This window comes from Vipera ursinii (assembly GCF_947247035.1).
Source record: "Vipera ursinii genome assembly, chromosome: Z".
Lineage (NCBI taxonomy): Eukaryota > Metazoa > Chordata > Lepidosauria > Squamata > Viperidae > Vipera > Vipera ursinii.
Window position 1 is genome coordinate 115,690,160 of NC_139517.1, and position 13,168 is coordinate 115,703,327.

The following is a 13,168-nucleotide window of genomic DNA, read 5'->3' on the forward strand; positions in this document are numbered from 1 at the left end:
ACCAGCTGCAGATTAAGCTGTCTTTAATCTGACCATTGTCTCAACTGTGTCTAGTTGTCCTGCCTCCCAAGGTTTTTCTCACATACTATCACAAACATTTAAAACCAGCCAAAATAATAAAATATTGGCGTACTTATCCTCACTAGTCCCAGTGAAGTACAGGCAGTCATCCCCTTAACAGCCACAATTGAGCCCAAAATTTCTGCTTCTGAGAGACAAATGTTTTACCCCATTTTACAAATTTTCTTAACACAGTTGTTAAGTGAATCACTACAGCTATTAAGTTAGTAACATGGCTGTTAAGCAATGGTGGGATTCAAATATGTGAACCACCAGTTCTCTGTATGGATGCCGCTTCTGGAAGTCCATTCTGGGCCTGGGCAACAAAAAATTAGCTACTGGTTCTGCCGAAGTGGTGCGAACCGGCCGAATCCCACCACTGCTTGAAAGTGAATCCGGCTTCCCCATTAATTTTGTTTGCCAGAAGGTCTCAAAAGGCAATCACATGACCCCAGGACTACTGCAACCGTCATAAATATAAGCCAGTTGCCAAGCGTCTGAATTTTGATCATGTGACCACGTGGATGCAGCAATCCCATTTATATCCCATTTATATCCCGCCCTTCTCCGAAGACTCAGGGCAGCTTACAATTTAAAGCACAAATCAATGTGCTTAGCAATAGCCTTCATTCTATGTATATGCCTGCTTATTAGAGCTTTCGCCGCCGCCCCCCAAGCGGCCATAACTCACTTTGAGTGGTCAGTGAATGAATAGTTTTTAAGTTGAGAACTACCTATGTAACGTCACAACCAAATTCTGGACCAATGAGAATTCATATACCATTCATAAAGATCATCTGAACAGAAGGTTCCCAAAGGACCTCTCAGTAGTCATCACATAACACTTATCATACACACAACCCTTAACCCTTGATGGGTGGGTATCCTATCAACTGATGACTTGTAGATGAAAGTCAGCTCGAATATAACTAAAGAGGTAGATCTTGTGGATTAATGTAACCATCCACATCCAAGTAATAAAACACTATGGAGTAGTACGTGAAAGTATGAATCAGCCCATCAATGTGAAATAAGACAATGATGGGGGAATTGCCCACCTGTAGCTCCCGAATGTCAAATTTTTCTTCAAAAATATATGCAGCATCTGCACCTGCAGCCAAAGCCCCCATGTTAGCCAAGTAGCCACAGTAGCCTCCCATGGTCTCAATGATGAACACGCGTCGTTTTGTCCCACTTGCCGATAGCTTGATTCGGTCACAGGTCTAGCAAAGAAAAATATGTTAGTGACCAACACAAAAACATGCTTGTCGTCTTTGAAAGTGTCATCTAGGCCAAATGGAATTCCACTTGTGGACATGTTATCAAAGCATAAAAAGCAAACATTATTTTAAAAGTGCTTAACTTTCGCTTCCTGGCCTTTTAGACTCCAACTATATTTTTTAAACCATAATGTTAGTTATGAAATTCTTGGCACAAAATGGGCATTTTTTCCTTTTTTTTTTAGAAAAAAACAACTAAATGACCACATTCTGATCTGTCTTTTTAAAGACAGCTAGAAAAAAAATCTTGTCCTCTTAACACAGGGTGATTAATCACACTCTGTAAAACATAAACAAGCCACTGAAATATTCAAAAGGGATGAAACTGCAGCAATGCTGACTCAATCCCAACCTGTAAAAGGCATCCCAAACAAACAAAACAAAAATATGTTGAGAGCTTCTGGACGATGCTTATGGACTAAGGTCTTTAATAGCCCAATGTGGAAGACCTGCATTTCATCCTTGGAAATTGCTGCACTCTGGGGTCAAGATCTAAATCTTCAGAAGTTAGTCTGGAAGAGAATGTCTGATCATCCTGGGAAGTTTTGAAATAATTAAATAGGCACTGTGAAGCTAAACTCCAACTGAGTAGAGTTCAGCCATGAAAGTCTGTTTCCTTCCCTTGTTCTACAGTATGCTGGGAGAAAAAGCTGGCCAAGGAAGTCAGCTAGGCACCTAGTTGAAGTATCTAGAATCCAGCTTAGCATCTATCAAGCTACAGATTCAATTCAATTAGATCTATGTCAACCACTTGTTCTTCATAACCTGAATAATAAAATAACAGAATTGGAAGGGAGCTTGGAGGTCTTCTAGTCCAGATCTTTCCAACCAGTGGTACGGGTACCACCTGTGGTACATTGCCACCTGGCAGGTGGGACGCAACCATCCTAGAAAAGTGGTAACGGGGGAGGGGAATGAGCTGAACTGGTGGCAGCACCGCACAAGCTTGAGTGAAACATGGCTGGAGCTGCAGGGCTGTCAGGGCTCAGTGAAAGCTCCAAGATCAGCGCTAGGCTCCAGGTGGAGCTCAGCGCTGATCCTGGCACTTCTGAGCCCAGAAGAAGCGCCGATCAGCTGGAATGTTGCAGCATCTCCAGGGTCTTGTGATTTACATTCAGATGGTTGGCAACTGATTCATATTTATGATGCTCACAGTGTCCCAGGGTCATGTGAAGTGACCAAAACTTGCTGCAACCACCCAGAAGATGGGGGGAATAAAAACCAAACAACCACCCCCGCTGCCAATCCTCAACAGAAATGCTCACAACAATGAAAACCTCGGGCAGGAAGAGGAACGCCGCTGGGCAGGCAGGTGTGTTGCTCGGCGGTGGCTTGGGGGGCACTTTTTTCAGTGCCATTGTAACTTCAAACAGTCACTAAGCGAACTCTTGTAAGTCGAGGACTATCTGTACTTCATCACTTTTTTCCTTTTTTTTTTTGGGTCATCAAGTTTTTGACAACTTGTTAGGTGACTGGTGGTACTCGGATGTTGCCATATCCTAAAAGTGGTACAATGTGTGAAAGGGTTGAAAAGCCCTGTTCTAATCTAACCCACTGATCAAGCAGGAGACCCTATACTATTCCAGACAAATGGTTGTCCAATCTGTCCATTCTGAAAGTCTAATACTAAATAAGGAACTGGTGGGAATTCTTGCCCTTGTAGAAGCAAATGGAGCTCCAACAGATCAGGGAGGGACCTTCTGTGAATATGCTTCATCTGGCATTTTTCATTCCAAAGCCATATTTTTAAGCATCTGCCTGACAATGGAGAACTAAAATTATATGGTTCCAGCAGGATTGCACATTTTGTCTGCTTCAGGTTTCATACATCTTCTACACTATTCTTTCTCAAACTGGGCAATGTTAAGATGTGTGGACTTTAATTCCCAGAATTTCCTAGCCAGCAACTCAACACCTAATACATTTTCTGGCAACTGAAGTCCGTATCTTAAAACATGTTCTGGAAGTTGAAATCTATAGATTTTAAAACATCTTCCAGGATTGAAGTCCGCACGTCTTAAAGCTGCCAAGTTTGAGAAATATTATTCTAAGCTCTACCTATGCATGTAGCACATCAGCAATGGATTCTGCAGGCTAATTTGCATGGAAAAGCCAACCTGGGGGAATCTTAGGATTTTACCTCCATACCATGAAGCATAAAATGCTTCTGAATGCATGCCCTCTGTATAAGCATTCAGGCTTGTTCTCCTGCATCTGTGCGAAAATATTTGCTCTCTTACCTCAACAATAGCATTCAAGGAAGTGTCAGCACCAATACTTAAGTCAGTGCCTGGGACATTATTGCTGATAGTGGCAGGCAAGACACAAATTGGGATGCAAAATTCCTCATAGCGGGCCCGGGCTTCAGCTAGCATCAAGCAGCTCTCAAAGGCCTGAAGCAGTGGGACAAGGAATGATAAGCAACATACTAAGGCCAAATCTGGATACTTGTTAAGTATTCTACTGGTGACTGCTTGTGTGTCGCAGTGAAAAGTTTGACCAGCCAGGGCTGCAAATCCCACGGCGCTACTGATTTAAGGAACGAGACTGGTTGACTTTATTGTCAACTTAAATACAGAATGTTGGATTTGCATTGGTGCAGAAGATCAGCAGGAGTTAGTAGAAAATTGACAAAAGCAAGAAAGAGATTAAAGTACAGAGGAGAAACCACTGGTGATTAAAGTGCATTTTTGCATTCTAAACATCAGGAAGAAGTCGACATTGGCTTCACTGATTTATACTTTGCTTTTCTCTTAAACTGGATTAGGATTAGGCCAATAACCCAAAGATGATGCCTGAAGCCAGATGCCGTTCAACTAGCCAATCGTTCATGGTCACCACCAATATTATCCCAGACTACTTCGGCACCATTTACAAGGCCAAAGAGGACAGAAAGATATCAATTGTTTCATTTTGAGCTTGGAAGGAGGCAGAACCATGTCAAAGATAAGCATTTATGAGAAGATTTCTCCTTTCACTTTTGGTCAGGCAATGAGAGGCTAGCTTCTCTTTTCAAAGTCAATAGAAGGTGTTTGAATGCAAAAGAATAGCAGTATTTTTCATAATACATCCATCACTCATGTTTATTGTTTGTATTTATGTAAAGTTGAATACGTGTCTTTCATACCCACAGGGCTTTCACTGCATTTCAATCTGCACCTGAAGGGTCAATGTAAATTTTACATTAAGGAAATTCACATTTCCACTGTAATGATCTGCTAATTTTGTGCAGCAAATGCTTTCTGATAGGAATCTTTCTTATTTCTGCATAACTCCTGGGGATGTAGGGAGCAAACATTTCATCCTTCCCGAATAATAGTTACAACTGAGTAATAGCAACAGCTAACACTGTTTGGGCTGGTCTTAATCAAAGGTATTGCCAAATTAAAATGGTGTTTTTCAAGATTGTGTGGGTTACTGTTTTATTTCTTTCAGTCCACTCAAAACCCTTTACTCTGAAAAAAAAAGTTTTCTGTTCCCCTGTACGTAGAAATATTAGCTGACATTTTTAGCTTCTTGCAGAGAGCCAGTGACTATCATTCATCAGTCATGGCAGCTATAAGCAAAGGTCCTCAGCTTCTGGGCAGGCTGAAGGAAAGAGCTCTCAGGTTTTTTATGTTTGCCACCCTGAAAACCATCTGCATGCAGAAAGTGTAAAGAGAAAGGAGTAACATAGCCACTTTCCTGAATGTATTCTTTTTCCACCCATAGGAAAGTGTTCAATGTGCAGGGTCACTACTGAAATCTAAAGTGGTTTTTTTTGGAGGGTGGGAGGGGAATATTTAGCCACCCTAAGCAAAAGAAGAAGATAATTCAGTGCAGCTCATGTTTGTTAGGCTGGGCTTCTGGGAAATGCCCGATTACAGACACGGGACAATGTTAGCGGGGCTGATAGTTTTAGATTGCACAATATGTAGGTTTATTTCCCTTGATATACAGGTAGTCCTCACTCAAATTCCACTGGTTCATCTACTATTTAAAATTAGGATGGTGATGAACAAGGGGGACTTATGATGAGACCTCCCAGCTGCAGCCACCGCAGCATCTCCATAGTTGTGATTGTGATTGGTTCACAATTAAGATGTGGTAGCATCCTGAGGTCACAGGATCACAATTTGCAACCCTTACTGCTGACTTCCAATAAGCAAAGTCAATGGGCAACTGGGACGGCAGGAACTGTCATCATAAGTCAAGGGAATCATATGACATCACATCATATGACCATATCTCTTAGCAACAGAGTTCCTGGTCTTAATTACCATTTTAAGCAAAGACTTACCCAAATAGCTCTTGTTTCAGAAAAAGTGAAATCTGATATAAACAAGCATGCATGGTTGGTCTTCAGAAGGGAGAATTTTTAAAAGTTAATTGGAAACCCCATATCATGGCACCTTTATGTAGTACACAGCTTTATACACCAATTTGTTTGTGTTCAGAATACCCATTGTCGCTTTCTGAGTCATCTCTTACAAGACGTGTAAGAGCCTTACAATCCCTTTAAAGGAGACACAGGGGTATTTTCAGGCTGTTATCTCAGCTGCATTATCTGTATCCTTTTGCAGCTGCCTAATGATCATCTGATGTTTTTCAGTCCATATATGGTATCATTAACATTGATGGTGTTACCTAGTTTGGATAATGAAAGGTCTACAAAAAAAAACCAAGGTCAGAGAGCACCAAGGGTCCCTCATTTCAATCCTGAGCTACAAATATTCTCTTTTATTAATACCATATACGGTAGCCCTAGCACTTAATCTTAAATACATAAACACAAACACACATTTAAACAGCCTTATTTCCAAGAAGTATAGAACTTGTCCTGTTCACATACTCGCAAGCTATTAGCAGGATATAGTTAGAAGGCAGTCAAAAAGGAATCTGCTATCTTCCCAAGATAATCAGGTGCTATTTTAATCCACAAAAAAGAGAAATCTAACTGGATAATCTTCTACAAATTATACAAGATACAATCCCTAGAGCACAACGCGATCATTAAACAGAACTTGACAATAAAGCAAGGGAGGGGGGGAAAGTCTATAAATTCCATTGCTGGAATTTTATGGAAAATTATTTATATTCCCATGCATTTTCACCAATATTGGGGGAATCGCAAAGAACATAGATTTGATCCAATGCATACTTGGATTTCCAAAATCTTTTGACAAAATCCTTCTTCAAAAATACTTGATGAAGCTTACAAACATGGAGAAATATTAAAAATTGTCTCACTTTGGAGGCTGTGGGGGAAAAGAAACGTATTTTCCTCTCATAGTTTAGAATTAGGGTAAACTATTGGCATAGGTACAGAAGATTGAAGATATTAAAAAGTTTTCATGCTAAATGTATGGGACTGACTTCCTAAAATGTTAATGACTATTGGTTTGGACTGTTTATAAAATTCTTAAGTTTGTTGATGATTGACTGTTGAGGTTGGGAGACACAACGGAAGTAAATGGTTTCACGTTAAGATAAATAAGCAACTTATACTAATAGAAAATTATAGAAAAGTGATCAAAAAATTAATCTGTCCGTAAAATTCCTCTTAGACCTATGTTTATACAGTCTCATATACTCAGTTTGGTTTAATAAGGCCCTAGGCCAGGGATCAGCAACCCAAAACAGCAAAAGAGCCACTCGGAACCAGTTCTGTCATACACACAAAAAAGTGGGAGCCACAAAATGTGCGCGCGCATGTGGGCACGCACACACATGCGCAGAACAAGCAAAAACATACACCACCCCGACGCCCGCGCTGCATCCTGAGCTGCACGCACCTGTCGCTGCCCAGTGCCGCCAGCTTACGGGGGGGGGGAAGAGACGGACTTGCAGGCCGAGGAAGGAAACGGCCTTTCAGAGGATCCCGCCCGGCCCCCCTTGGAGGCAACGGGCCCTTCCCCGGCCGAAGGAAGCCTCGCATCTCCTGCAGCGCGGCTCCCTCGAGCCGTGAGGCACCTGTGCAATGGCAGCGATTGGTCTCCCTGGCAACGGGCACTGGGTTGCGGCGGTGCCTTCAGCCCGGGCGCCGCCGGAGCCACCCGAGCACCCTGCCCTTCTCCCGTGACCTCCAAACTTCTTTGATGAACGCAGCAGCTCTCCAAACGGGGAGGCAGAGGTTTGGAGAGCTGCGTAGCTCTCCAAACTGCCACCGCCCCATTTGCAGAGCTGCTGCGTTCCTCCACGTTTGAAAGAAACACGGACGAACGCAGCAGCTGTGCAAACGGGATGGTGGCAGTTTGGAGAGTGTGCACGCACCTCTCCAAACCTCCACCATCCCATTTGGAGGTCTGCCGCGTTCGTCAAACATGGAACAAACACGGCAGCTGTACGAACGGGACAGCGGCGGTTTGGAGAGTGTGGGCGCACCTCTCCAAACCACCACCGCCCATTTGGAGACCTGCCGCGCTCGTCAAACATGAACGAACACGGCAGCTGTACGAACTGGATGGTGGAGGTTTGGAGAGGTGCGTGCGCACCTCTCCAAACCTCCACCATCCCATTTGGAGATCTGCCGCGTTCGTCAAACACAGACGAACGCAGCAGCTGTGCAAACGGGACGGTGGTGGCTTAGAGAGTGCATGCGCACCTCTCCAAACTGCTGCCGCCCGTTTGGAGATCTGCCGTGTTCGTCAAACATGGAACAAACGCGGCAGCTGTACAAACGGGATGGTGGAGGTTTGGAGAGGTGCGTGCACACCTCTCCAAACCACCACCATCCCGTTTGCACAGCTGCTGCGTTCGTCAAACATGGACGAACGCGGCAGCTATACAAACGGGATGGTGGCGGTTTGGAGAGTGTGAGCGCACCTCTCCAAACCTCCACTGCAGGCAGCAGTTCTGCAAACGGGGCAGGGGCGGTTTGGAGAGCTGCACGCGCAGCTCTCCAAACCGCTGCCGCCCCATTTGCAGAACTGCTGCCTTCGTCAAACATGGACGAAGGCAGCATCTCTGCAAACGGGGCAGTGGGGGTTTGGAGAGCTGCATGCGCAGCTCCCCAAACCTCCGCCAGCAGAGGAGGACTGGGAGCCGTAGGGGACAGCTTAAAGAGCCGCATGCGGCTCCGGAGCTGCGGGTTGCCGACCCATGCCCTAGGCTAAACCAGGCACCCGGCAGGGGTGTCAAACTGCTGGCCCATGGGCCGGATGTGTCATGGCGAAACTGCGCCCACCCCATTCCAGCAATGGGAAAAAAGTTGCAATACGTCGTGAGATGTCACTTGACATTGCGAGTGTGACACCCCTGCCTTAAAGCCTGCTGGATGATTTAGGACCAATCACTAGGAGACTGCGAGTTCTAGTCCCACCTTAAAGCCAGCTGGATGACTTTGAGCCAGACACTCACTCTCACAGCCCAACCCCCTCACATAGTTGTTATTGTGGAAAAATTGGAGAAGAGTATTAAGTACATTTGCTGCCTTACATTATTTACAAAAACAATAAAGGTGGGATAAAAATAAATACATAGAAGCCCTACATTATTAATTTTGATTACCAATGGTCAGAAACCTACATATAACCTTTTACAGCAATTTACTGAAATACTATGGATTTTTCTCAATTTAGAAAAAACAACATACTGTACATCCTTTGAAAAACTCTAAAATGGCTTGAATAAGAAAGTGAATGATTTTGTGTCAGTCATTCTCTCTCAGTCCAAACAACCTCATAGATTTGTTGATGTGGATGAAATAGGAAGCAGGAATATTAGGCATATTTGTTATCTTCAGTTATATATATATATATATATTGCAGTAGAATTTGGGGACAAAGTCATTCCTATGTTTGTTTCTTTTAATTTCTTCTCCACACCAGCTCTTCATTTAGCAGGGCTGAGATTTTTCATTACACAAAATATACAAATTCACATGTGATGCAATTAAAGCATAAATTCAAATCTGAATCCCATGCCTCCGTGGTTGCAAATAATAACAGAAGATCAATATGGGTGTCTTTCGAAAAAGATTACTTAGATATTGCTGGGATAAAAAATTCAATCAACAAGCAAAACAAGCAAAGAAACAAAATTAGTAATGATGCTTCCTTGGCACTGAATATGATTTGTGATTTTAATATGGAGCAATTATTTTGGTAGAAGAGAACCGAGAACTACCATCTAGTCAATAGAATTAAAGGAAAATCCACAAGTGTAATTATGATCAGTTAAGACAGACAAGAAAATTGGTAAAAGAGAGAATGACAGTAAGAAGCATGCAGGAAATACTCTTCCCCACCTATGAAAATGGCAGTGGAGAATCTTTTGTATCAGAACTAGAATCAAGGTTCCCACAATCTTTACTATAATTAACAGGGGTAGGTTAAAAAAAAATCAAGATGGCAGCCACAGTAATACTTTAAGCCCCTCCCCTAAAAAGGGCTTGGCTTTAATTGTGCAGTTATGGCCACCATCTTCACTTTTTGACCCATCTTAATTTTTTTTACTCCTCTCCCTGTAAATACATTGTCAAGTGATTATTTAAACTGCTGTCAGGTGTTTTTTGCCATGGCTTTGGCAAAAAAAAAGCCATGGCAAATCTAGACAGCACACTAAAAAGCAGAGACATTACCCTGTCAACAAAAGTGCGTATAGTCAAGGCTATGGTCTTCCCAGCTGCAATGTATGGCAGTGAAAGTTGGACGATAAGAAAGGCTGAGCGCCAAAGAATGGAGGCCTTTGAATATGGTGCTGGAGAAGACTCCTGCGAGTCCCTTGGACTGCAAGGCGATCAAACCAGTCAGTCCTAGAGGAGATCAACCTTGATTGCTCTTTAGAAGGCCAGATCCTGAAGATGAAACTCAAATACTTTGGCCACCTAACGAGAAGGAAGGACTCACTGGAGAAGAGCCTAATGCTGGGAAAGATTGAGGGCAAGATAAGAAGGGGACGACAGAGAATGAGGTGGCTGGATGGAGTCACTGAAGCAGTAGGCGTGAGCTTAAATGGACTCCAGAAGATGGTAGAGGACAGCAAGGCCTGGAGGAACGTTGTCCATGGGGTCGCGATGGGTCGAACATGACTTCGCAACTAACAACAACAACAACAGGTGTTTTGCTTCAGGCAATATTTTTCTGAGTTTTTGTTTGTCCTTGTCAGCTACAGCCTAAAAAAGCTTAAATCACAACCAAACTTTCAACCATCATGAGATTCTTAAAAAAAGTGTGTCATGTAAAAGGCACTGTCTCTAAAAAAGAGAAGAATCAACAGAATCTGTGAACTGAGGCTTAAATGCCAAATGGAATTATTGTCTCCTAGAACATTTATCTCCAAAGGTCCATGCTAAATCATGCCCAAAATATTCCATGCAAAGAATTGCTTCGTGCATAACAGCTGGTTTCAGGAGAAACCAGACAGAAAAACAGATGTGAACAAAGGTGTCTGGTTTGATCCAAGAAGGAGAGGCCAAGGAAGGGAAAAAGGAAGACATTAGACAGCCAATTTGGTCTAGTGGTAAAGACACAAGGCTAGAAACTGGGAGATTGTGAGTTTTAGTTGCACCTTGGTCAGGAAAGCAAGTTTGGTGACCTTGGACGAATCACTAGGCAACCATGAGTTCTAGTTTCACCCTAGACTTGAAAGCCAGCTAAGCGATTTTGTGCCAATCACCAGGAAATTGTGAGCTCTGCCTTAGACAAGACAGCTAGCCAGGTGACTTTGAGCTAGTCTCTCTCTCAGCCCAACCCATCTCATGGAGTTATTAAAGGGAAAATAGGAGGAAGAAATATTAGATATGCTTGCCACCTTACGTTGCTTATAACAAATTATAAAGGTGGAACGTAAATAAATAAATAAAAAGTAGCAGCTAAGGGGAGGAAGGTGTGGCAGTGGAAAACTGGAGGGCTGGGCAGGATGATGGGACCTGCCTCAATGGCCAAGAGGACACAGGGAAATAAAGAATTGAGAAGATGGGAAATGGCAAGATATGTTTCATCGGGAGGCATAATGATGGAAGATGCAGTGAAGTTCACCAGCACTAACCTACTCACCCCATTGAGATTTGTTTCTCCCAAACCTTAAACAACCAAAGCATTCTGGCTCTCAGTTCTTCCCAACTGTGAAGTGAAACACTTTGTCACAACCTTTGGAATTTGATGGCTTGTTTCTGGTTTGAAACAAAACATTTTTCCCATTCCATGCACACCCCTGCTTGTGGAGCACCAGTCAATTATAAACAATTGGTTATAAAACATGGAGGGATTTCTTGTTATGGGATTGTGTTTCATCAATATTCTGCTTTATGTTTTACAAGCCTGTGAGACAATAATATTAAAAACTCATTTTATTACATTTATAGGTGCGTTTAGGATGCAACAATTTTCAAAGTTGCATTGGAAACTTAAGGAAAGCAAACCAGATTTTTTTTCTATCTTCAAACAGAACAAACTAGAGATTTTGCTACACTAAAACCCTTTTACATACTATGGTAATCATTCACTCTTAGATACCGAATCATCTTCCAGTTTTTTAAGATCTCAGCAGGAGGCAGCACCTAGCCAGCCTTTGCTCAATCCAAAAAAGTAATTAAGAGTTTTATTTCAGAGTTAATATGAATGGGAGAATACCAGGACATTTCAGGGATAGAGTTTAGGCTTGAAACATGAAAAAACTATATCAGAAAAAAGCAAAGGGAAACAAATTCCACACTGCTGGGAAAAAAATGCTTGTATAACCATTGAAAAATTGTGTTTTTGCAGGTTGTTTGTCTTTGTTTTTAACAAACTGTATTATCTGTATTTTTATATTGTTTTAAGAAGTAGCTTCACTGAAATCACATGTTGGATCAAACACTGGGTGTGCACTTTTTATGAACAAATAAATAAAATATTTTCACATTTTCTGAATCTGGTCAAACTGCCTGTGTGTGTGCATAGGTGTGTACATGCCTGTGTATGCCTGTACGGATATGAGTTGCGTGCATGTGATTTTAAGTGTACGTCTGGTTATATGGTGCAATCTTGTTTCCTACCGTTCTGGTCCAAAAGAAACTCCAGTGTTAGGTCTGTTAAACAACATACAGGGATGGTTATATTAGTAAACCACAAAGGAAGGAAGGAAGGAAGGAAGGAAGGAAGGAAGGAAGGAAGGAAGGAAGGAAGGAAGGAAGGAAGGAAGGAAGGAAGGAAGGAAGGAAGGAAGGAGAAACTTACATCAGTGATAGTGTTCAGAGCAGTATCTGCACCAATGCTGAAATCAGAACCGGGTACATTGTTGGATACAGTTGCAGGAACCATAACCATGGGAATACAGAATGCTTCATATTTCTCCCGGGCTGAAGAAAGCTCCAAGAGTCCCAGGTATGCCTGATGGTCACATATAGCAATTATGTGAAATTAAACTGAAGGAAAACAACAGCAACAGATAATGCAATGCAGGTGGGGATTTACAGCCAGGCTGGCTCTCTATAGAAACACACAGATGCTGGTGACAGATGGTACAGTAGCGATCTATTTCAGGGAATCAGAGGTGATTTGAAAGAGGGATCACGGCTCATGAGTATAAGTTATCCTGCCTTTTATCTCTGTTAATCAGTCTTTTGGCACTTTTTCAAAACTTGGTTTGACTTCAGGCAGGCGTTCCTTGAAAAGGAAAGCAGTGCCGTGCACCATGAGAAGGGATGCCTTTTTCAATCTTATTCCCATCTCTTAATATTTACTGTCCATCTACATTACAGAGTCACCAGGAAGACCTCAGCAATATATAAAGAATGATATATGTTACAATATTTAACAAAAAAACAAAAACCAAGCAAACGCAAACAGCTTAAAAACTTTCAAGGTAAATACTAAACATTTCTTCAAGTTCAATTGCAGAATATATAATAATAGAGAAAAAGTAAA

The 13,168-nt window shown here is 42.3% G+C and overlaps 1 protein-coding gene across 5 annotated transcripts in view; it reads right to left on the reverse strand.

Annotated features, from left to right (window-relative positions):
- PFKP (phosphofructokinase, platelet) overlaps positions 1-13,168 on the reverse strand; it is a 77,968-nt gene that overhangs the window by 14,750 nt on the left and 50,050 nt on the right. For 2 of the 5 annotated variants that reach the window (XR_014494269.1, XM_083378218.1), the window contains exons 16-17: positions 12,479-12,631; positions 1,119-1,283 (exon numbers count right to left, since the gene is read on the reverse strand). Coding sequence is in view for 4 of the 5 variants with exons in the window: in XM_083378218.1 (XP_083234344.1) it covers positions 1,119-1,283; positions 12,479-12,631 (318 nt within the window). In the remaining variant the exon portion in view is untranslated. Of the gene's footprint in view, positions 1-1,118; positions 1,284-3,580; positions 3,734-12,478; positions 12,632-13,168 lie in introns of all 5 variants that reach the window. The other 3 variants (XM_083378221.1, XM_083378219.1, XM_083378220.1) reach the window with 3 other exon arrangements.